The 25999-nt window shown below is 38.7% G+C and overlaps 1 protein-coding gene across 3 annotated transcripts in view; it reads right to left on the bottom strand.

Moving 5' to 3' along the window:
• Positions 1-25999, bottom strand: part of LOC110366643 (synaptogyrin-1-like) — a 39961-nt gene that overhangs the window by 8199 nt on the left and 5763 nt on the right. For 2 of the 3 annotated variants that reach the window (XM_036137359.1, XM_036137357.1), the window contains exons 2-3: positions 6049-6286; positions 953-1098 (exon numbers count right to left, since the gene is read on the bottom strand). In XM_036137359.1, coding sequence (XP_035993252.1) covers positions 953-1098; positions 6049-6286 — 384 coding nt within the window. The remainder of the gene's footprint in view (positions 1-952; positions 1099-6048; positions 6287-25999) is intronic. The other variant, XM_036137358.1, reaches the window with a different exon arrangement.

The following is a 25999-nucleotide window of genomic DNA, read 5'->3' as shown; positions in this document are numbered from 1 at the left end:
ATAACACCAGTGTTGTGCACGGCATGGGAAAAGAAGAAAAGCATCTGCTGCTGCAACTGCACAGGTGTTTGTCTTGTCAGTTTTGTCTTATAAATATAAGATTTCTGTCACAGCATATCACCTTTTTCACAAACCAACTGCGGGTCCCTTTTCATTCCCAGGGGACATCTGAGCTCCCTCAATTTGCTGAACGATGTCCCAATATTTACTCTCAATATACTGATGCCGATCAGACTCCAATTGTTTATTTATTTATTCTGAAGGCCTCAGAAAGACTTTTGGATCTAATCAAGGTTTCATCCTCATGTCAGGAGCAAACCAAGCAACAGTCTGAGGTACGAAGAGGCCAAACCTCCTTCTACAGTACATGCTGAGTAGTGATGTTCTCATGAGCACCTGGGCGTCATTTTATTCATTTTAAGTGGGAATAAATTTGAGGGTATCTTACTTTATTCCTTACCAGAAACTGCATTTTCTTTACAACTAAGTTTTACGGAGGGTATTTTCATCTTTTTTGTAACACCACTTTTTTGTGTTTTAGTTATATTACTTGCATCTCTTTGTGTTTCTAAATTTTATTTACATATCAAAATGTCCACATACATCAGAAAAACACACAGGCTCTCAGAGTGACTGGATTTTTTTTTTCTTTTTTGTGTGTTCTTAAAGTGGGATTATTTTCCACACTGACTAAATAATGTCAGATTAAAGGTTATATATATATATTTTTTTATATATATATTATGCTCCACCAATTAAACATCAGTTTATTTTCAGACTTTTCTCACATCTTAACCATGGATGCCAACAAATGTGTTTAGCCTGTAGGTACTCTGTTGCTGTACATGCCTCAGCACCCTATACGCTTTAAACAAACAGATACTCCTCACCTACTTTGGGGTTAAGATGTGTTTTATGTTGTGGACTACAGAGAGCAATAAGACACCCTTACCCAGGTGAAGATTGAGAAAAAGGAGAAGGTGATGGCTGCACGGGCAGCGTCGCCTCCCTCTCTCAAGGGATTATCTTCTTGCTTGGTCACCTGCCACTGGTTGGCCAGAAAGCAGAAACCCACAAACCACATGAATGACCAAAACGCTGTAAGAAAGAGGCAAAATACAGCCAGAGTTTAAATACCGATCAAACTGCAACAGGATTTCTCCAATCCCCTTTAACTTGTTTAGTTCATACACCAATACTCCAAACAGGACAAATTTACTTTTAAACCCTTGCTATATAAATCTCTCACACTGAATCAATGTGGAAAATTTCCAGTGATGTCCAAGCTTTTTGACACTCAGGGCCAAGATTGTAAAGTTGAAAGAACTTAATACACAATAATTTGATTCCTTCTGGTGTTTTTTCTGAAATAAAACAATTGTGATTATTTTTACCTGCTCCACAGTAAACTAAATGTAAGAATGTATTGAACAAAGCTATGTAGTCAGATTTTTGTCGAAAAAGGATCTGTAACACAGATCTGTTATTTTGTTGTGTGGACCCAAAACATCAAAGTTTTTTGCCTGTGTGTCTTGTTTAAAGAAAGGCATAAACTTTTTGTGGTTTATTGTTTTCTATTTTCCTGGCTTAGAAAAAATAACTCTAAGTCTATTCTCAGCAACAAGTACAGAATATAGGTAATTCTTTCTTCAAAGATCCTTGCTCTGTTTAGCGCTATATGTTTTAATAAATGGTTGCGCTCAAGTCTGCTCTTGAGTAAAATCACTGGATGTCCCTGTGGTCCTGTTTCATGTGAAACTAAAATAAACTAAAATAAAAAATACAATTGAAAATTAAAGACAAATGCCTACCATTTTCCATTTCATAAAGATTTTATTTCGTCTCAGTCTTGTCCTAAAGAAATTTAAATTGTCTCCATCTGGGACAAGTTTGGGCCTTTCGGGAATGGTTGGGAAATAAGTTCAGGGGCTGTAAATTTGGTAAATGACTTTGCTAAAATATATCTATTTAGAGTTGTTTTAATGATTTAAAAATTGACTGAGCAGTTCAATAAGCTAAATGTAAAGCAACAAAATTGAATTGTCAAAAATAAACAGATAATAATGTATTTTGTATAAATGATGAGCAGGATTAAATTAAACCACGTTTAGATCTGATTCCTTCCTTCCTTCCTTCCTTCCTTCCTTCCTTCCTTCCTTCCTTCCTTCCTTCCTTCCTTCCTTCCTTCCTTCCTTATTTTAATGCCTTTATACTTCTACAAGCATTGAGACTGCAGCCTTTTTGTGTTTTCACAAATAGGTTAAAGGTTTTACAAGTGTCAAACTGTGTTTTCATAAATCTCTGGCTCTGACATGGATGAACTTGCCCAATGAACCCCACATACAAAAAAGAAAGGAGACGCATATATCGTATCCACATCTGATCAGACTCCCAGCTGTTGTGTCTAATTTGCCAACTTTCTTGGAAACATATGGTGACAGAGAGGGTGTGTGTGCACACTGAAAAAAAAAAAAAAAGGAAAGGTAATAACGTCTGTGACAGGAACTACCTCATTAAAAGCCTCTATGCTTGACAATCTTGTCGTGCTCACCGGAGTAGCAGTGCAGCAGAGAAGTAGACTGTCTGACACACTAAAGCACATCTCGGAGGCTTGTTAGCGCCAGAGGAGTAGCTGTCTCCTTAACAACCCCTTTCACACCTCGTCCCCCTTTTATGTGATCATAGTTTTAAAACGAAAGCTGAATAAAAGCTGATCACAGGTTTTAAATAATGTGTTACTATGAGGAGAAACAAAAATGAACCAACAAAGGCAGTTTTTCAAAGATATACATAAGTGCACAATGTAATAAAAACTAGCCAAATTCTTTTTATTTCTACTTTTGTAGAGATTTAATCATGAGGTTAAAAAGAAAAAAAAATACAGCCATTAAAAACATAATATAAAGACCAGGTTTAAACAAAAAATAAGAATTTCCATACACTTTGATTTTTTTTTTTTTTCACATTTTGTCACATCCTTAATAAATTGCACTGGGACTTTGGTGATATACAGATACAAGACATTGCATAGCTGAGAAGTAGAATTAAAGATTACATTTGCTTTCACATTTTTGTACAAAAAAGTGAAAAGTGTGGCATGCATTTGTATTTAGCCTACCTGCATCTGAACCGCTTTCAAGTCTTATGGGGATGGGGTTTGGGGGTGGGATATGTCTGCGGCAGCTTTGCAAATCGGGAGACTCAAATATTTGACAATTATTCTTTATGTAATAGAGGTCCGTCTCTCTTTGGTTTACTGGAGAGAGGTTGTGAAGATACATTTTCAGGCTTTTCCACGGACTCTAAAGGCCCGTTTACACTACACCTAAAAACCGAGCCATGCCGAGACCGGTCCTAGCTTGGTCCAGTTAACTGAGATAAATGCAGCCGTTTACACACACAGGAGTTATCTCGGTTATGGTTCCTTGGTTGCTCCTCGCCTCCTAGTGGCGATCTGCGTTACTACCGCTCTCTGGGATTGAAGGCGGGACCGAGCAAATCAAAATGGCGGCACCCGTCACATTCAGGATGTTATTGTTGTTGCTGGGCCTTTCAGACAGGCTGCGACGACTGCACTGCTGCGCTGTGAAACCCATTCTTTTCAATGGCTTGCGCCGCGCCAGGGCGGTTTATCGCTGCGTCGAGCAAAGCGCAAGCACAGCGCAAGCACAGCGCAGCGCACCGCTTCGCGCGCCGCGCTCAAAGTTGAACATAGTTGAACTTTGAGCACGGCGAGCGCGGCGCGCCGTGACGAATGTACGCGTTGCCATAGAAACCGCAAATGCGCTGCGCTGAACCCCGCGGCCAGCGCAGCGCAAATCGCTTCCTGTCTGAAAGGCCCTTAGACAGATTCGGCTTTTGGGACGTGGATAAGACAAATGAACGTCTAATAAGGATTTACAGACGCGGGAAACAACAACAGACGCTGAGGTTCATAAGCAGAGTCATCACTGGAAACCGTGTGGCACGGTAAGGAAGCTAGTATTATTATGAATGTCTGAAATTTGTCTGAATGGAGCGTGAATCGGGACGTGCAGCCAGACACGCTGGAAAACCCGCTGACAGTCAGCTGACTGTAAGGGCATGACGCGGTCTGCTCATGCGCTCCTCGTTATCAGGGAACCGGGCTAAAAAAAACCAGTCCGAGACCTGGTGATGAACTGGTCTGCAGTTAGCGCGGTCCGGTTATCGTTAGCGCGGTCTGGTTCAGTCTGCTGACCATTTACACACAAGAGTTATCTCGGCTACCGAGCTCGGACTGGTCTCGGCTCGGTTAAAAAAGTGTAGTGTAAACGGGCCTTATGTTGTCCTTAGGTCTGGACTTTGGGCCATTTTAACAAAGAAATATACTTTGATCTACAGAATTTCTTTTGTACCTATGGCAGCTTTCATTTTCCTGGTGAAGGAACGTATGTTGTTTGCATGTTGGCCAAAAGATAATATTTTTGTAACATCTGGGCCTTTCACTTATTTTTTTGTGACAAACTTTGAACAGGACTTAAGATCATCCAGTCAACAGAAAAACCTGATCCATAAATCTCTGGAATTCCTCCTAAATTGCAATGACTTTCTTGGCTGCTTCGCTGTTGCTTATCTTTTAAAGTCTGTTTTTTTAGGTGGATGGCCAAGTCTAGGTAGATTTGCTGTTGTGCTTCAGTCTTTCCATTTTCACGGTAATAGATTGAACAAGGCATCGTGAGATGTTCAAAGCTTGGTATACAGCTTTAAAACATTAAAGAACGTTATTTCTGACCTGTCTGCTGCCTGGTCTTCATAATGTTTTCTGTTTTTAATGCTCTCTAACAAACCTCTGAGGCCTTCACCGAACAGCTGAATTTATATTGAGATTAAACAACACACCTGAACTTTATTTACAAATTTGATGACTTGAAAAATCTATATTTTATTTTGGGGTGTCCGTGAGGGCCCACGTGGGTGGCACTGGCTAGCGGCTACCCCTGGAATCTGATTGCAAAGAGGTTTGCAGTGTGGCCAAATAAGAGCTTTCACTGCTAGATTAAATGCCTTTTCAGACCCCCTAATCGATTTTCATTCCAAAAAGCGCCTAGCGCCAAATCTAGCGTACTTTTGATGAACTAAGAGCAGCTTTCCGATGAAGTAAGTTGCTGTGTGAAGGGGCTGCAACAGGCTGAGTCACAAATGGCAAAAAAGCCACGTATGTGCAGACAGAGGCTCGCTCCAATGCACTTTAATGCTTATGCTTATAAAAACATTTGAGAGCAACTATGAGTGATGACTGGCTAAGCAATACTGGGGAGCTTAGTATTGAGACAAGGGGGGCAAGGTTGTTGAACTTAGGTGAATTTGTTGATGGCTTTACCCAGAAACACCAAAACATAAACCTTACTCTCTAATTGATATACTGAAATTGTATTTTAACCTTTCACTTTAGTGTAATTTGTGCATTAAAGGAACATGCACAGGCATATAGGTGTATAGACGAGGATTTATTCAAATGCACATTTATGTTCAGTGTGGCAGTGTGGTTTGTCCACCACCAACTTGTCTTACATGCTGTGAAACCTGGAATAAACTAATTCCTTACACAAACGCAGTGGTTTGTTTCTGCCTCTTTGCAAAGAGGTAAGCTTAGATTCCCACAAAACACAAGCTTTTACCTTGCTAAATCTACCAGTAGCACTAGGTTACGCATGCTAGATGCAAATATGTACACTTGCAGAGCACAGCTCAACGTGAAACCAACAAAAACCTCTTTCACTCAGTCAGACTGAATTTCCAAACACAGGATGATACACTGTTCAGTGTTATATTAGGGTGAATGAATTACTCTCCTAGCTTACACTTCAGATCTTACACTACAGTTTTGCTGTGCCACCCTAAAAGGTCTGAATACAAATGTACATATTTCATTTTTATGTTCCTTCTACTTTGTGATGGCCTATTACATAAAGTCCCAATAAAATACACTGAACCTTTTGATTGTAACAAGATGTGATAAAAGTTAAAAGGATATAACTCCTCTGGTGAGGTGCTGTAGTACAAGAGAAATAAGAGGAGGAGATTTACCTGAAACGGCAACATCAGCCAGGACAGCCTTCTTTCGGTCTTTAACGCTGCTGATCTGAGGAAAGTAGACATCCAGAGCCAGAAACACAACACAGCAGAGAAAGGCCATGGAGCCCATGAACACACCATAATTACAGGCATTCTGGTTGCGATTAAAGATGCAGTACTCCTCCACTTCATCGGGACGGTTGATGTAGCCCTCGTTGGCTATGCATCCAAATATCACAATGGAGAAGAGCTAAAAAAAAGAGAATAAAAGACAAATTTTCAGGAAAATACATATAAAAACAGAAACTTACAGGACAACATTTCAAGTCATGAGTAAAAAACCCTTAAGTCAGGGGTCTGCAACATGTGGATTCCACTGCCACAGGTTCATTAAGTCCTCCAATGTGGGCCAAAAATGCTTAAAAACAGTGCACAAAGACCCTAGCTGGGTTTATTAGTTTTTCTATTTGTTTTTATGCAATTTCTGCATTATATTTCCTCAACAGAAGGATACATAAGGATGCAAAACCTTTTTTTAGTTGTCTCTTATTGTGTCTTATTTATAATTGGGGTTACAGACTATGAGCAATTTTTTCCTAATCATTCATAAATATGGAACCAATTTTATTCTAAAACATCAATTAAAAATAATGATGAGCTTTTTATATAAACATAAAATAAACATTTTCTAGAGTTGGATCTTATAAAATTGTTATGCTTCTGGCTATAAAAAAACATGTACATTTCAAAATTCTGGTCATATTTTATTTAACAGGGGAGAGAGGAAAAGATGTCTCCCTGGATTGTAAGGGTCGCTGGCCCCAGGAGGACGAGGCAGTTCTCCTGGTTCTGCTGGAGGTTTCTCTGTGTTTAAAGGGTGTTTTTCCTCTTCGCTGTCATGCCTTGATTGCTCAGGAGTACATTAAATATATTATTTAGCAAGTAAAAAAATGTGTTTTGTTCATATAGATAAAATATATATTATTATTAAAAGGAAAATTATGGAATATGTTGTTTTCCATAGATAAACATTATCTCAAAGATTGGTTATTTATGATCAACAAAATCATGTCTCCCTGGGGTAAAGAGGCCTATTTCTCTTATTGCTTGGTAATAGCTTTTTTACTTGCAACCATGAACATTTTAAGAAGATATTTATCTGCTTTAGACAGGTGTGGATCCAAATTACTTAAGTAAAACGAAATACATGTAAATGTTAAATCAAAGCCTAGTATTTCCTTCACCCTTTGATGAATGTCTTCCCCATATGAGTCCAATGCAGTGCAGGCCCAAAAAAATACTGGTGTGGTTTGCAGGGCATTGTCCAAGCTCTCGCCAGCATTCAGGTGGTTGTCCGTTCTGTCTATGTTTTTGATTTGGTATAATGAAATATATAATGCTATTTTTCAAGGAGAAATCTTTCCACATATGTGAATACGTAGTGCTGATTTGTGTGTCAATTATGGCTTCCCAGTCACCAGGTGATATTGTGACTCCCAGTTCCTGTTCCCATTTCTCCTTAATATAACATGTAGAGTGGCGACTTAGTTATGTACGTTACTATTATAATTCACAAATGATTTTCGAGTGTATTTTTGCTTCGTATGCTTTTATAAGCATTTGTTTATAAGCCTTAAACTTCTCCACAACTTGAAGTCTTTATGATGCTGTTTGTTCTCTAACAAACCTCCAAAGCCTTCGCATATCAGAAGTATTTATACTGAGATTAAATGACACACATATGGATTCTATTTACTAACTAGGTGACTTCTGAAGGTCAGACTTATTAAACTGGATTTGAATTACTGGCATCAAAGTAAAGGCTGCTGACACAAATACATGCCTCACCTTTAAGATGTTTATTAGAAAATATTTTGAAAAGGATCCATCATTTTTCTTCCACTTGACAATTATGTTCTAATTTGTATTGTTCTATCACCAGGGTTGCTACATACTTGTCTTTGTAAATGTAATGCTTTCCCAACCTTTTTCCAGCATATTTATACCATTCTGAATATTTGTAATAATAATAATAATATTAATACATCAATTTATGTAGCGCTTTTTGGACACTGAAAGACGCTTTACAATTTTTTTTTTTTAAAAATACAGAAATATAAGAAAAATCATACTACAGAAAAATAAGTTTAAATAAGTGGGTTTTGAGATGTGATTTGAAGTTCTGTAGTGAGTCTGAGTGCCTGATAATTTGGGGCAGTGTTGTATTGCAACAACTCCCATGTTGCAACACAACATGGGAGTTGCCAAAAAATGCATTGGTTTCCACTGTTTCTTTGGCACCTGGACTAAAGCAGATCAGTGTTATTTCAAAATTTGTAACACTTTCAAAACTGGACCAGATCAACCTACACTAACTAAAGATTATTTAAGCAGAAACTGTGAATGGGATATTTTTATGCTATTTGTAATCAGAATCAGAATCAGAATTACTTTAATAATGCCAGAGGGAAATTACTTTTGTCACACGCTCCAGATATATAAACAACATAATTATATATATAAAACATTCTCCACAAAAGAAATATAAATATATATACATATGCAGCCCCAACGCTTTGTTTGATAGAATTGGATTTGACTCATATACAGTTGAGTAACAATAGATGTAGTTTGCAGGTGTTGCGGGAAGTTGGCCCTTTAATGATTTTTTTTAAACAGAGTGAATTTATTTGATGGTGTTTATTAAGTGATTTAAAAAAGAAAAACGATAAATGAGTAAGACAAAACATCAGGTTATGCTAAAGAAAAAGGTTGATTTTAAATATCAAAAGAAAAAAGCACTTAATTTGATGATATTTTTTTATGTGTATCTTAAGAAACAGGGGAACAAAGATTAAAGTCTAGAAACTCCAGAAGCTCAAAAATGATAAAAGCAAACTTTTTCAGAGTTTTGAAGAGTGTACATGTAAACTCTAGCATCTAAATCCCGTTCAAAACCCATTGAGGGTTGTGATCAGTGACGGACTGGATGGTCTGGCATTTGGGCAGATGCCAGAAGGGCCGCGGGCCCTCGTGGGCCGTTTGGGTCGGCCAATCACGAGGCGGCATGATCGTCGGGTGTGCGCGGCCCCTTTCACCCTGTTCATTGTAGGCCTACATTATCTCTCGGCCCACTAATAAGCCAAATGCCTCTTGGTTCAGTTTTTATGCATATTAAAGTTAGAGTTCAACACCATGTAGGCCGCTGGTTGGTGAAAATGCCAGGGCCGTTTTTTAATCCCAGTCTGTCACTGGTTCTGGTTGTATCATTACAAAAGGGGAAAAACTTCCATAAATGAAATAAATTATATCTATCAACGCTCTGTTTGACTTTTGAATGCTTAGAGAGGTATACAGTCCGTTCCCGTTCATACTCCTGCAAAAAGTGGTAAACAGATATTGCATCAAATAAACAGTACTCTGCTCCCTTTTCTTACAGCTGAAGTTATTCGCAGAAATTTCAACAATTTGATAGTTATTTTTTTATACTTGCATAAAAACATGAAGCTATACAAACAAAGCACAAACACCTTCGTCTGTAATATTGCCAATGCATTTCCAACAATACCTGTTATCCCCCTTTGTGTCTGTAGCTGCAGTATGGGATTAAGTGTATTAAAATGTGCAATCATAGGCTTACTCATTTTCTGTTATGATGATCATGCTGATGATTTAATTTTTGTTCCTGAAAAGCAAACGAAAGGAGTTTTCTCAGCGTCGCCCCTCTCTCTCTGCTCTTTATCTATTTAATGCCATTATCTCTCTGGCTTTTTTTTTTTTCTTCTCTCCCTTTGCCTCTGTTTCCCAAAAGGACTGACAATACAACAGGCTACAAAATGGAGTCAATACCAAGAGCAGGTTACTAAGATACCATCGAATCCCGCTCTCCTCGCTTCCACAGTGCGCCGTCACAGAAACGTCTCTTGTCAAGACTGTAAATATGAGACCACACATAGACCCCCCTCACAGGGATAGGATCCCACAACCCAGTGCTTTTTAGCAGCCACCCTTAAACTTCTGTTGATAAAAACAGATCGGACAACTCCATGCAGCTGACAAATCCTCAGAACAAATCCCGGAGGAGCTCTATCTGTCTGGGTGAGAGCCCGTTTGTGGACGTTCCTGCGATGAGTGATGGATTCGGAGTATGCCTGTGTATGTGACTGGGAGTGTAAAACAGAGACAGAAGGTTAGAAGTGAACCTTGAATGTGGGCCAGTTTACTCAGCTGTTGTACAGTGTTTGTGTACCAAATGACAGCAATAACAAAAGAGCAAAAAATGCTCTTACTGACAGCCTCCACCATGAAGGCCAACTAGCTATCTGTGAGACGTCTTTTTTTGTTGTTGCAATTACAGATACTTTGGATTATGGTTCGACTCGCTTTGGTTTCAATGTCCTCAGTCTCTCTACAGTCAGATCTGTGGTTTGGGAAACACCCGTCTCAACACAGTATACTAAGACCTCAACATCTGAAGCGCTAGATCAAAGAGATCCTTCTGTCACAGCTGAAACATATGTTTGATAAGCCCCAAAAAGAAGCAATCTAACCACATGGGTTGGGATTCTGAATTCGTATACAGAGGATTCTGTTGCACTAGTGGCCTTTGTTTACGGTTATTAGACAGTCCTCGGGGAGATAGAGACATGCAGCAAGGTTCCTGAAAAAGGAAATATAAATTTAGATGCAAATATCAAAGTAGCTTCTAGATGGGGTGACATCAGGGTAGCACATTTTAACGTTTCACACCTACTTCTCAGAGTTTGACAATGAACTGCGAAATAAACTGAGGCAACTTGAAGGGCAAATGTCATCCCATTTCCAAGGCGTCTACAAGACGTTGTCTCAAATTTGCTACAGCTCAAAATTGTTTTATCTGTTAAAGGATCTATATCATGCAAAATAAACTTTTTTTTGAGCTTATAACTATGTTATAATGGCATTTCTTCATCAAAACCATGGATGAAATAGTGTTTTGCTTGATTCAAGCATGTCTGAGTAATCCTGGGGAATTCAGCTCTCTGAGCAGCAGCCCTTCCCTGTCCGGGAATACAATTGGTTCATTACTGGTCTACGCAGGGCGGTCTCTAGCCGCCCCCTCCAAGAAGGGGGCCGCTGACCAATAAACAACACACCCGGGAGCGGTGATGTGAGGCAGAGCCCGATAATTTCTGCTCAAAGTTGAGACGACGTGAACAATGACTTTTTTAATTTTAAGCCTATCTAAAATGGACCTTGTTAGTAGCCTTGGAAGGAGGAACAGCTTATCTGGCTCTCTCTTTTCCTCATTTGATAATTTTACCGGATAGAGTTATTTAATATACCCAGTTTTTATAGTTACTCTTACACTGTCTACCCTCATAACTGGATTACTTCAGAAGTAACGACTATGGGGTTTTATACTTTATCTTTTGTCCCATTTTTACTTCCAAGATGAACAAAAGCAAGCTCAACACTGAGGTCATTAGCAGTATTATACAAAGACTTCAATCAACAGAACAGAAGGTCTCTTGGCTGGAGCTAAATATTGAGATCAACACAGGCTCTGGAAATCTCAACTCTACCGATCGAGCGCCTCAACAAGCAGTTCACCCACCTGGAACTGCCTTGGAGCCGAGCCGAAAAATTAATCTCATCCTTTGGATCTGTCTAGACGTCTAACGGGGAGGACCCCTCACCTAGATGATACAGTGAGGCCTGCATTGAGCCGAGACATCCCCTCGTCAACACCAGCAGCATAGAAAAAACAACAAGCAGCTGGAGCCGACATGATTCCATCTGCCTTAACTCCGGTACCAAGGACTAATCAGCCAGCTCGAGCCATAACACTTCCTGTCAGGTCTCCCACTGGAAACCCACTAAACTTCACTGGAATTCCTCTGAAAAACAGGTTTGCTGCTCTTCAGCAGGAGCCTACAATGGACACCTCTCCTCCAAACATCAACAGGAAGCATGAGACGAGATCAACACAACCACCCCATAAAGTGACCCAGAAACCAAAATGTGTGCCCAAAGTTCTTATTGTTGGGGATGCAGCAGTTAATGGGATCGATCAAAGAGATTAAAGGTAATCTGCTTCCCAAATGACACAGTGTCTGATATAACACAGAAAATACCCTCATTAACTACTGATCAGCCGAACATTGAGAATCCCATCATACTTACTGGAACTGATGATCTGGCCAAGCAAAAATCTGAAAATCTGAAAAATGACTTTATTCATCTTCTAAGCACAGTCAGAATCTGGAAAATTAGTGGACCAATACCACATGCTGGATGTGGTGATGAGAGTTACAACACACGGCTTATGATTAATAAATGGCTTGTTAAAGAATGCTCTGCCAGCTCCATGAACTTCATTGAAAATCAGAAGATTTTCTGGGAGCGCTATCATCTTTTCAGACACAATGTAGTTGGCCTAGATCAAGATAGGAAAAAAAACAATATTTTAAGGGCTGTTAACAACAGGTAATTTCTCCAAACACAGGATGACGTGAACAATGACATCACTGTCCCAGCAAAGATCGTAGAAGGACAAGCGCAAAGCCAGCAGATGCACACTGTTACAAAGCAAACTTATAAGCGGCCATTTCCCAGATCTCCAGCTGGAAATGCAGCTGAGAAGGGAGGTTGCTCCCTCTCCCACCCTCCTCGGCTCCCCCCTCCACCCCATCAACACCGACAGGGAACCAACAGTGCTTGTCAGAGGACAAGTCTCCTCAAGGCCAGGACAGTTCAGGAGATTTGTCGCCTGGGATGATGTTTCTTAACTTAAGCGAGAAAATGGACCACCATGTACTGCGAGGTACTTCTCTTCTGAGTGCCCAAAAGGAACCACCTGGGTCGGATTTCTCACTTCACTTCAGCTTTGCATATCTGAAGTCTGAAACAGGGTACCAGACATTTACTTTACACACATGTTCCTCCAGAATGCGTCTGGACCCTCCAAACTACGATACAGGAGAAATACCTCTTTGGATCACTAAGAGAAAAATAACAGGAACCAGCAACATTAAATCCAATGGCCTATATTCAAACCTTAGGATAATCCCCTGTCTAAAGCAACCTCACACTGAAGAACTGTCTTCAACCAAGTCACTAAGACTGGCTCTGCTTAATATAAGGTAATTATCAGCAAAAGGACTTGTGATTCATGACTTAATCATTGAACATAATATTGATATTATGTTTTTCACTGAAACATGGTTGGATGGCAATAACGAATCACCTGTACTAACTGAATCAACACCTCCTAACTACACTTTCTTAAGCGAAAACAGAAAGCATAAGAAGGGCGGAGGGGTTGCTACAATATTTAATGATTCACTAAACTGTAAGTAAGCTTTCCTTGGGCAATTTGACTCTTTTGAATATTTTGAAATTGCGATAACAGGCCACAAACAATCTCTGACACTAACTATTTACAAAACCCCAAAATATGAAAACAAATTCTTCAATGACTTTAACGAGATTTTATCTGTTATATGCATTGATTATGACTGTTTAATAATTGTGGGAGATTTCAACACCCATGCTGACAAGCCGAAAGACAGAGACGCTAAAACGCTGCGTGATATACTTGTCAAGTTGTAACTACTTGACAACTTTGGTTTGACTCAACATATCAAACAAACAACGCACAATCGAGAACACACTCTGGATTTGATTATCAGCCATAGTGTAAATATCGCCAACGTCTCTGTAACTGATGTCGCCCTGTCGGATAATTTCTCTGTTATCTTTGAAAGTACAGTCTCCATCGACTCACTTAGCAAAACAGATATTAAAACGAAATGTTCTTTTACAGACAACACAGCTGAAACCTTTAATCAAATATCTTCCTCCACCTCATATCAATGCTATAACACAATAGATGAGTTAGTAGATAATTTCATTCTAAGCTTTCTGACATTATTGATTCCATTGTGAAGGTTGTCTCTGGGAGGAAGAAATCTGCATGGAAAAATGCCTTATCAGTGAGAAGTGAAAGAAAACTTTGTCGAAGAGTGTAAAACTGTTTATTATAAAAATCTACAAAGAGAGGCTGCAAAGCTCTCACTCATCACTAAAACATTCTTTGCAGAAATCAAAAACACAAACTTTAACAATGCTTGCGCTTTATTCACCACAGTTGAAATACTCACAAATCCTCCTGTTATAGTACGACTGAAGCTCCACTCCACTAGGGCACTGCAATGAATTTACCAACTTTTTACAGAGACAATTTAAAAGAATTAGAGGTTTAATCTGCACATCCATGTCAAATTTGAGTGTTATACTCAAACACAAATGCATAGAAAACTACTACATTTCAACTACCCAACTGTAAAAGCGTAGAAGAAATTATAAATCAGTTAAGCTCTTCCTCCTGCTGTCTTGATATCAAACCTACAACCTTCCTTAATAAGTGCAGCCTGTCAATCCATCTGACCTGATCCAAATTGTAAATTCATCCCTCCCATCAGGTGTTTTTCCGCAGGCTTTAAAAACAGCAGTTATTGAACTACTGATAAAAAAAGAGCAATCTGGACAAATTACACCTGCAGAATTACAGGCCAACCACCAACCTGCCATTTATCAGTAAAATTATTGAAAAAGCTGTTTCAACACTTAAATAGCTTCTTTACAAAGACCAACAGCTTTGATGTTTTTCAGTCCAGTTTCAATGCTCACCACAGTACTGAGAACGCCCTCGTCAAAGTGTTCAATGACAGCCACATAAATACAGACTGTGGTAGTTCTGCTGGACCTGAGTGCAGCATTTGACACTGTTGACCATGATATATTATTAAAGCAGCTGCAGAGCTGGGTCGGACCCCCTGGCACAGCACTCAATTGGTTTAAATCCTACCTAAAAAAACAGGGACTCATTTGTGTCAATAGGTAACTTCTCATCAGAGCGGACAAAAGTCACATGTTGGGTACCCCGAGGTTCAATCCTCCTAGGACCTCTTCTATTCAATATCTATATGCTCCCACTAGCTGAGGTTATAACAAGAATCAAGATTAGTTACCATAAATACGCAGATGATACACAGATCACATTACGATGTCGCCAGGTGACTCTGAACCAGCAGTGCGCTTCCCAACCACCCCCACGCCCACACCGGTCCATATGCAGAATTCTCGTATGAGTACACATACCTGGCAAATATAGCTGATTCTGATTTAAGGAATATGGGGACTACAGAGAAAAGGACATACTTTACATAACTGGGAAATTAGTGAAACAGTAAAGGTTAATCTTTCACTGACATCGGTTAGTAAAGTCACAATTGTATCTAGCCATTTTGTACTCTTGTTTTATCATGCATTCCCACTTGTTAGAACAAAGAGGGAATGTGTTTACGACAACGTCCAGCGGGAATGTAGGAAGCACAATCTGACACTGGAAGAGTTAGTCAGTGAGTATGCACAATCCTCCATGTTTCCCTCCATTCCTCCTTCGCTCTTTCCGGACCCCAGCGTTTGCTGTTTGGAAAATGAAAATGACACATCTACATAGAAGTCTTTTTCATTAAGGACAGAGAGGATGAAGAGATTGCGGAAAGAATGCAGGGATTGTGGAGGAAGAAGGGATACGGAGGTGGTGCTATTTTTAGCATGCCTGCATCATGGCTCCCTTCCTCCCTCCCCCCCTTCATTTTCTCCCATCGCCCCTTTATGCTGGCCTTGCCTGTGCCCACAAGCATTCTTGTGAAGAATGAGTGTGCTTCGTCACACAGATAAACGCAGCTACATCGCATGCTCACTATACCCACAGCTTCACATGGCTGGCTTAGATATTCAAGTCAGAAAGCACAAAGTCAAAAGCAAAAATCTAATTTCATTCCATTTTACTCAGAATGCCGCGTGACGTCAGAGGGATCTGAGAAAACAGTCGAATTAGTCACGTTGCAAAGAGAATTTGTGCATTTATCTCATAAAATAACCCTTTCGGTTTTCGATTCAAGATTTCAACCTCAAACATTACTAAATGTTCAACTGATGGTCTCAAATGCTTGCTTGATACACTACTTTACATCAAAGTATGCAGATGCGTAATGGGCCTAATATTAAGAGCTAACTAATATAACTAACTCACAAACTATATTTTTGCTGATAAGAAACTTAAAAATGGACAAAGAGTTGAAATAGCTTGGACTTACATCAACTGCTCCAATGGTAACATCCAAGTTTACTCAACCCCCTCCTGCTCCAAAAACACTGCTTTTTATTTTATTTAGCTTTTTGCTTATGATGAAGATAATGAAGATAAGGAGAACCTTTAATGAAGTATGGAAGGTAATAAGGGGCTTGTTATGAAGGGGGGACTGCTTGACCAACTACTGAGGGGAAGCTCAAAGAGTAACTAAGCACAAAACGGGAGGGCTTGAAGGCAGAGGATGCGCCACAGAAGTAATAGCCAAGCTTAGCCTAAAGCTGACCTGTATAAAGCAATTAAACTCCATCTTTCTTCCTGCTAAGATTTGTCCCCTGAAAAACAGGAAAGATTATATACAGCTCTAAGTAAACATGCCGTTTGAATATCTCTTTAAACCTGTTGGTGTTGCTGCAGGAATGCTTACGTGCACAGCCAACCCTTGAAATAGTGGAAGCAGCAGTAAAAACGTTATCTTGATGGATTATTGTGTGTGAGGAGCAGCAGTTTTGACGTTACTGATTTGTAGTTTAAAAAAAGTGTATTTTTTTTATTTTGTCCGGTGTAATATTCATGCACTCACACATGTCAATCGAAAGGCCAAACATGTTGTGCTGTTTCCGGTGGCACCGCCGATCATACAAAGCTTAACCTTACTCTAATGCGGCACTGGAAGTAGAGGAGACTACGGCCCTGTGCACATCAACGTTTCTTGGTTAAAACAGAAACGGTAAGTTGTGTTTCTACTGTTGTAGTACACCACAACAGCAAGCATTTTGCACAGTATGATTTAAAAGCAGTTTCCATAGCAGAGGGATTTAAGTTTCCATTGTTGTGTGTACAGGAAAAACAGACTCTTACTGTGAGAGGAAGCCATGGCACATATGCAGTATGATAGAAATCTGTATAAATCAGTAGAAATTCACACGCGCTCAGCATAGTAGTGTCAAGATCCCCATGTACTCGATTTAGTATTAGTTTTCCTCTGTGTTTCACCTCCTTATTTATTAGTTTCTTGTAATCATGTTCCCTTTAGGTCTCTGTGTTCTGCATGTCACTTTCCTTGCACCTGTCAGTTTGTGTCCTGTTCGTTATGTATTTTATTCAATTATTCCTGTTTCTGTTAGAGTCTTATTTTTCCACCAGTCATCCGCGTTTACTTAAGAAGAGTCTGTTTATAATCCCTTCGGGGATTATTAAAGTATATCTGATTCTGATTTTTTTTTTCTGAGATTTTGTATTCTTATGTCCTGCGTTTCCTCCTTGCCTCCGTCATTTCATTGCACTCTCCCTCTTTCGGCCAATTTCCTATTGTCTCCCTAATGGCTTCCATCTGCTTTGCTGATTTCTCCTTTGTTCTTCCTCTATTTAATGCCACCTGTTTCCCTTACCTAGTTGTCAGGTCTTCAGTCAAGCTCCCCGTTTCTTTTGGTTCTTGTCTTCGTCTGGCCTGCCTGTAGATCTTTGTTAATCTCATTAAATCCTCCCGTTTTTATTTCAAGATGAGTCTCCCGAGCTCTTGTCTACACACACTATTTACACACCTTTTAGCTTCTCAAAAAAGTGCTGTTTGGTACGTTCAACTTTAACATTTCATTTCTATCTGAATATGCCTTCTTATCTTCTAAGAATTTCACAGTATTTTTTTCCATTTTGATAAGCCTTTCTCTTCTGCTGCACAACTTAACTTTTAATTTAGCGTTTTCTCTTCATATTGTGTGTTTGTATTTCTCTTCTCTATGAATGCTCATTGCTCATTTTCCCATGAATGTCTATGATTTGTGTCTGTGTTCTAAGTGAATTCTGAGCCAGTGTCTCAACAAAACTTAATTATGGTTGCATAATGACAATAAAGACTCTTGGTTCTTGATATCAACAATAACCATGGCGGTTTGCAAAGTACTGCTTGTGCTGCTCACTCTTTTGACTATAACAAATCTCCAACGGAGTGCTGATTTTCTACCCCGTTACCTCAATCATCTGAGACGCATTTTATACAGGCCCAATCTGGTCTTAAATGGTCATGTACAACGAAGAAACACAACAAATATACCACCTACTAGTGGTGTAACAGAGTAATAACAATGTTTTTAACCTATCTACTAAGGCATTGTGCAAGGAGAAAAGGTTCTCATGTAGATTTGTAAATGGAAATGGAAAAACAATCCAGTTTTTAATGGATTGTCATGTGCAAAGGGTCCACCGCTGCCCATCAGGCCAGTGTAGCTGTTGGTTACCATGAAAAATGAACGTGGGCTTGTCGACAGACACTGTTGACCAACACAGTCTTCCTTGAAAGTTTCCCTACAACATATTAATTAAGTTGACAGGCTCTCTTAATCATTAAAGGAACCTTCAATACCAATAAAAGAAATCAAATTGCTTCATATTTGTTTTCATTCACACAGTATATGAAATGGGAAATTGTGTTGTTTAAAACCTGACTGCAGATTTTAAAGCTCCCTTTCATACGAAAAAGCTTGATTAGATCACATGAATAAATAAAACAATTACTTTGTGCCCCTTCTCATTTCCTGCTTCACATAATGTCCTTGGTTGACTGAACTGAATCAGTTTTTAGTCACAAGGCTCAAACAACAATGCACAAAATAATTATTTAGAAATAAATAATACTTATGATCTCAGATTATTACATCATTGTTTTAGTTTACATGATGACAATGGCTACCTTATGTGTCCTAAGTAAGGTTAGAAAGTTGGTCAAGAGGCATAAGCAAAGTTTTGTTCAAGATCTCACAATTTGGTACAATTCAGACATGCATATTTTTCTCATCTGTCACACTTTACACAAACGCCCGACAACATTTGACAGATGATGACTGGATTGTTTCCAATTGCAAACTGCCTTCCACAATATTTTAAAAAAAATGGGACATGTTCGGATATGCCCCTCATGGTTTGGGATTCAGACGCTAAAGAAATAAGTCAGTTCCAATATTGAGGACAGTCAGGCCTGCAGGGTAACTAGTGTGGTAACACACTTGGGTTTTCTGGTTATTTCCTTGAGATATTCCTGTGGGAGATAGACTCACTAACAGGGACACATTGCTCTCTAGATTTTTCCAATTTCATTATTCAGATTTTTTTCTACCAGGTCCAATAACAAATGCACAAAACACACAAATGCTTTTTTATCAAATACAGATTGGTTTACGCATGGTCTAGAATCTAGTTTGCATAAACTAAAAGCATATACTATATTTCCAGTAGCAAAAACTCATTAAACCTGTACAAAAAGTCAAGAAGTGACACATGAGGCCAAGTAAAGAGCAGGGTCATTACATGCTCTGGCCCAGAGTGCACAGAGATCACCAAATTTCTGCAAAAACCTACGCACTTTCAAACTTCCTGTGGCCTTCAGAGCAGTTCAAAGACCAGTACCTACAGAACCCCATGAAATAGGCTTTCATGGCTGGGCCCTTGCATCCCTGCCTTACATCTCCAAGATAAATTTAAAATGTTCAAGGAAGTGGCATAAAGGATTTTGTCACATAACTTCTGAGCAGTGGAGATGTGTTCCCTGGATCATTCCTCTCTGTCTGGCAGTCCAAAAATGAGTCTGGGTTTGCCAGTTGCCAGGGAATAGTCTAAAACTTGGTGAAAGGGGGATTATGATTTGGGGTGGTTTTCAGGAGTTGGTCTTGACACTTCAGTCCATTGAAAGGAACTCTTAATGTTTAAGGTATGTGAGGCTTAGACCAGGGGTGTCAAATTCGAGGGTCGGTGTTCTACAACCTTTCTATGTGCCCTGGTCCAACACACCTTTATCAAACAATCAAGTCATTAGCAGGACTCGACTGAGAACTTGACTGCAATCTGAGTAGCTAATTCAGCCATTTGCTTCAGGTGTGTTGGAACAGGGGGGCATCTAAAAGCTGCAGGACACTGGCCCTCGAGGACTGGAGTTTAACACCCCTGGCTTAGACCATATTGACTAAGCCAATCACCCCTAGCTTAGACAATATCATGTTACCAACTTTGCCGGAGTAGTTTTGGAATTGCCTGTTCCTGTTCTAATATGAGTGTTCATTAGTCCACAAAGTAAAGTCTCTAAAGACATGGAAGAGGGAGTTTTGTCTGTACAGAGTCCTGACCTGAACCAAATAGAGCATAATTGGCATGAAGTATCATGGAGACTATGTTACAGGCATTGTTGCCCAACAGCAGTGTTTGACCTTACAAATAATAAGATGAATGAATGTTCAAAACTTCTCATTACCACATTATAAACTATACACTGCCTTCTCAGAAGAATGACAGCTCTGGTAGCTGCAAAGGCTATGCTATTTACTATTAAGACGTGATACCATCCAACTTCATGTGTGTGTAAAGACAATACTTTTGGCAATATAGTGTGCCTACTCCTCAGGGTAAAAATTACGTTCATAGTCACATGGCAATTAAATTAGTGCTCTTTTTCTGATGCTAAAATCGAGCTGGTTGTGTAACGAATGGAGATGCACAAACATAACCAAAACAGAGAATTTAGTGAGGTGTAATGTCAAAACTTTCACTTCTACTTTTCAGTTCAGTCTGAGTTAGTTTGCAGTTCAGCAGGCGTGTATAAAAAAAAAAAAATCGCCTGGCACCCTCACATTCTACACTTGGTTAGACATTGTGAAAGTGGAGTATGTCTCTGAGTGTCTGACTGTCTTTTTTGTGTTTGGAAAGTGGTTTTTCAGCTCCTAATCTGTAGACAGATCACAAGGCTTCGGGAGGTGATAAAAGCAGGCACTGTGAGGAGAATACCACGAGGGCCTCTGATCTTGTGACCACCAGAGGGTCACATACAAAATCCACTTAAAGGATACTGACTGCCACAACTGTGCATCCATCTATGTGTGGACATGCTTGTGGAACTGTGTGCATTCATGCCTGAGTGCGTACATGCAGTCTTCCTTTTCTACGATTCTCCTTTTTTAGACTACATTGCTCTGTCATTAAGTACATTTCTGAACATATACTATACATTTTTACATGTTGACCGATTGGCAATTGTGAAACGCATGTTCATGAACAATACCAAAAATCTGAGCTGATGCTGTAATGTCTGAAAGGGATCTGAGATATTTTGCAGTGTTGTGGGTCAGTTTTTGTCAAGACAGTTGACAAAGAAATAGGATGATCTATCCATGACACTGTGACAGCAACAGTTTATCACATGGTTTCAGAATGATTATAATATAAAATATTATTCTTATTTATGTAGACAAATATGCATGCTTCCAATACATGCAAAACAAATACAATCTAAATAAATGGAAACATCATTTAAGGCCTACATGAATTATTTAAAAAAATGTCCGGTAAATTCAGACCAATTGACCACCTAAGATTATTATTATTTGTTTTGTTACTGGTGTGTGTATGTTTTTATTATTATTATTTGGTATGAGGAACATACTGTTTAATACAAAGAAAGACCTGAAACTTAAGGTCAAATAACATTACTTTTGTCAAAGTAATAAAGCAAAAAGCAGGGTACAAATGATGCTACATTTATCTGACCTTGCTTTCACAAAAAGGGATAAAACATCATGGGGTGGCCATGCATTCATTTGCCATTTTGTAATTTTGTAGTTTTCTCACTTTGTAACCTTTTTTTTTGGTATGAAATGCGGCCATGTGTGGGATGCCTTGAGGTAATTTTGTACCCTTTTTGACAACTGATGATTTGATGTAATTTTTCCAATATGAATGAGAATCATGAGCTATATGTGTTTATTACGTGACTCTAGTAAAGGGTATCTACCAACAGTAAGTAATTAGTGGGTTTGTTAACAATAACTGCAGGATCAAGTGGTAACAAATTCACAATGTATAATATAAACTATGAAAATGATATGTACTTATAAAAAAAAAAATATAGGAGATTCCAGAAGTCTTGTGATTGTTAATCTCAGTAATATTGTTATCTAGCTCAATTATTTATTAAAAACCTAGCAAGTTACATGAATTAATTTACAATGGTTGAAGTAGGTAACTTTTGTATAAATGTAATTTTTCCCATATTTGTTCAAACTGTCACTCTGTCCTGACAGTGAAATATGTGACAGTTAATGATAATCTGTGAATAAAAGCTCCATTGGCTCCTTCCAGTAGCCCTACAACCATTTACAAAAACACACCGCTCCCAGTAAGAAACAACCAATCAGTGCCAGGAGGAATGTCTGCGTGTGATTGGTTGTCAGCAGTGAATTCATTTCTGTGTGCACGCTGCTCCCCTCCCCCGCAAAGCGCTACCATAATTCAAGCTCAAGATTGCTGGTGGGCTGCGGCTGTGTGGAGATACAACATGCTTTACAGGAAAACTGCCAATTTCTTGAGAGCCACCTGCTCAGAAAACAAAGACAGGTAAACATTGGAGCATAACGGCAGGTTTTGCTGTGGTGAGAGGGCTGTAGCACCGCAGAGAGCAATTGGGAAGAACCTGCAAGGTGTGCTTCTTCAAATTTTCAGGCTAAGTCCACAGTTTTCTCAAAACTCCCTACTGCAGCTTTAAATACAGAGGCACAAAATGATATATTTACCTGTAGAAAATATATGTAGCAAGGGACATAATGGCAACGCAAATGTACAAAACGGGAGTGCAAACTGGCAAAGCTGCAAACTGTCCAAGAACCAACATGACATATTTTTGTATATTTTATTTTAAGAAAGTTAAAAAAAATCAAATATTTCCCACAATTCAACGCCCTAGGTTATTCATGTTTTAAGGAAAGAGTTAAGATCTAAAAGGGGGAAACATTTATTGCACTTAAGGAATAAAAAAAAAGAGAAATAATGTTCATCTTAAGTTGGCAGTGAGTTGGCCAACATGTTTTAAGTTTTTTGTATGTGGGTTAGCATGTTTGTGCCACTTATACCTTATTTGATGCTGCAGAGCGTTGTCCTAGGCTGGGGATACCTGCTGTCACCATGGCAGCAGCTGCTCGTGTAATGAGAGTGAGAGTCAGAGAGACAGGAGGCCTTGTCAAGGTATAATTCAAGGAGAGCCGCCGCAGTATCAAGGGGACACAATGAGACAGGCAGACATAATGACAAGTCCAGGATCCACCAGCTCGCGTGAGCTCACATCTACCCTTCCACCACGTTGTCACTTTTTACGCCACACAACGTGTCACGTAGCCTACCCATTTTGTTTTGTTTTATTAAGTACTTTTAATTGAAATTTGTTGCGTTTTAATGAAAGTGTAATCTCTTTCTGCTAAGAAATAAAATCTGCATTCTGTTCCAGAGTTATTTTCCCCCAAGTCAAAGTCCTATGGCAGTTTTGGTTAAATTAGACATTTTAAACAAAGCAGCAACTGCATGTTTTCTAGTGCAGGACTTGATCCTATCACAAATGTAATTAAAGCCAATTGTGGGATGGGATTTCCAGATTCTTACAAACATGTAACAGACGTGTTTTCCCAAGGAATTTATATATCGCTTCTTATTCATCTTTGGATCTTTTTCTTAACTTTCTCATAAGTCAAGGCCAGTTTTTCACATAAAAAACTGGTGATAAACTAAGAATAGGTTTTACGAACTGGCCTAAAAAGTGTCCCCCAGTATTACTCTAGAATGTTACAAAAATGTTTAAAAGAGTCTATTGAGTTCTCTCTAATTCGTTGAATGAATGAATAAATGAACAAAATACTTATTGTCAATGTACAGTAAAACCGTACAATGAAATTAGGAGTACCTCTCATATAAGGTGCAATCATTAAAAGTAATACAACTACATCACACACACGCTACTATCTACATGATAATTATCAAATGAGTACCAGGCATACACCAACTGATCAGTAAATGTGATCAAAAAATTTAAAAACCAAGAGGAAAAGTCAAATTGTTCCGACCAATTACACAAACAGGTAAAACCAATTTAAATCAAGTTTAACTAGTAAAATAAATGAAGTAGAACAACTGAAATGTGTTAATTCACATTAAATCATATGCGATAAGGACATATTAATGTTTGTTAAGGAGCCTTATGTTTGAGGGATTTTGAAGGATTATGTCTTAACCTAATTTCAGGAACTTTTCAAGTTCGTGGTAGCTCTTTATTTTCTGTAAAATGCTAAGACTCAGTTTGTTTTAGTACAAATCAAACATTTACTACAGCAGACATTGGATCAATGCATCGGCGAGTTCCATTACATTATGTAAGGCTCATCACAAAGTCTTTAATGTGTTTATGCTGTTTAATCTACCGATTACTCACACTGACAGCTGTAAAACACAGTTTAATCAATCTACATTTGTTGAAAAGCACCCTGTCCTTTGTTGTGTTTAATCGTCACTGACCAAATGTTACATGGTAAATACTCAAGTGAGATAATGAAATATTATCTGCGAACGACATCCTTCCTTGTCTCCTTTTAGCTTCCTGATTTAATCATTATGTGTTGTCCCAGGTATATAAGCTTATCTTAAATCAGCCTAAATAACCAGTTACTGATGCGTTGCATAGCACTGTCATGTAATTGGGCGACCTAATCATTGCACATTATCAGATCTAAATGTATCAGTTCAGTACCTCTTCACAAAGAGGTTAAAGATCCTTTGTGATTAATAACAACAAGTGATATGATCATTTTGTGTAATGCAATGATCAAATTCTTTGTGCACATTCACCTGAACTGTATGGGCTGCCTGTAAGGAAATCAAACATGTTGCTATCCAGAATACTGCAAGTGACAAATGGATAGCCGCTAACAAGCTAGAATCTGCTTCAGAACTAAATATGTGCAGAAATGGTGCGGCTATTTCAATTACTTACTCTGTAAGGACTGCACTTATCATTTCTAATTCAAAATCTAAATGACTGATATTTCTAGACTGAAGAGACATAAAGCCATTTTCTTTTTTTTTTTTTGCTTCTTGTGAAAACACAAATGGGAGATGTTAAAGTGTGGTTTTTGGCATTGGGACTACCACAGAGTTAGAATAGGAGAAATACTACAAAATATGTATTATTTAAACAGGGATTGAAATATTTTATGCAATTACATTACTTACAACATATTTTATTATTTTATTCAAATTGAAATTATTGTGAAAATAAAAACAGCGATTAGACTTTGTTTATTAAAAAACTTATATCAGACCTTGTCTCTTTTCAAGGAACCCGTTAACATGTAAAGCTATTCTTATGAACTGGATGTACCTTTACAACCAAACAATAATTATAAAATGATTAATGAGATTCAGATTTATTGCTTTGCTGCCACGGGCAAACACAGAACTATGACAACCCTTTTCACTGGACATCAACAAACTGAAAATAGCTGGTTGTTATGTATCTTGTTGGCAAATTATGCATTTAAGTGAACCACATTAGATGGTAATAACTGGCTCTAATCCATATCACCCTAAACTCCTCAGATCCAATCTGAAGAGTGTGGGTGTTCTTAACACCAAACTGTTAAATTCCAAAATGTTCAGTGGCCCTAGATTCACACCAAGCTGATTGCTGCTGTGTTCTCAGTATTCATGACCAAAATCAGCTTAGATTATTTGGATGCATGACTAATAAAAGCAGATTTAAGAGGACATGTATTCAAGAAACACTCAGGCAACTGAGAACTTCTAAATTCTGTCATGCAGACACTATAAAATGGTGTGTGTATGAGGGTGTTCCTGCCAACACGCTCCTGAAAAAATGTTCTGCACTGTCCTGTTAGTGTCTGCGTTGCTGTGGATGGGGACGACTCTTAAAATGCTAATCACAGCTGAATTTTAATCTTAGCTCATGTTATTTAAGACCTGGAAACTAACCATGAGGGTTTTGTTCAGCAGCTAAGAGTTTTG

Source organism: Fundulus heteroclitus, chromosome 5 (genome assembly GCF_011125445.2).
Source record: "Fundulus heteroclitus isolate FHET01 chromosome 5, MU-UCD_Fhet_4.1, whole genome shotgun sequence".
In the NCBI taxonomy this organism is placed as follows: Eukaryota; Metazoa; Chordata; class Actinopteri; order Cyprinodontiformes; family Fundulidae; genus Fundulus; species Fundulus heteroclitus.
This window is presented reverse-complemented; position numbering and strand designations above follow the sequence as displayed.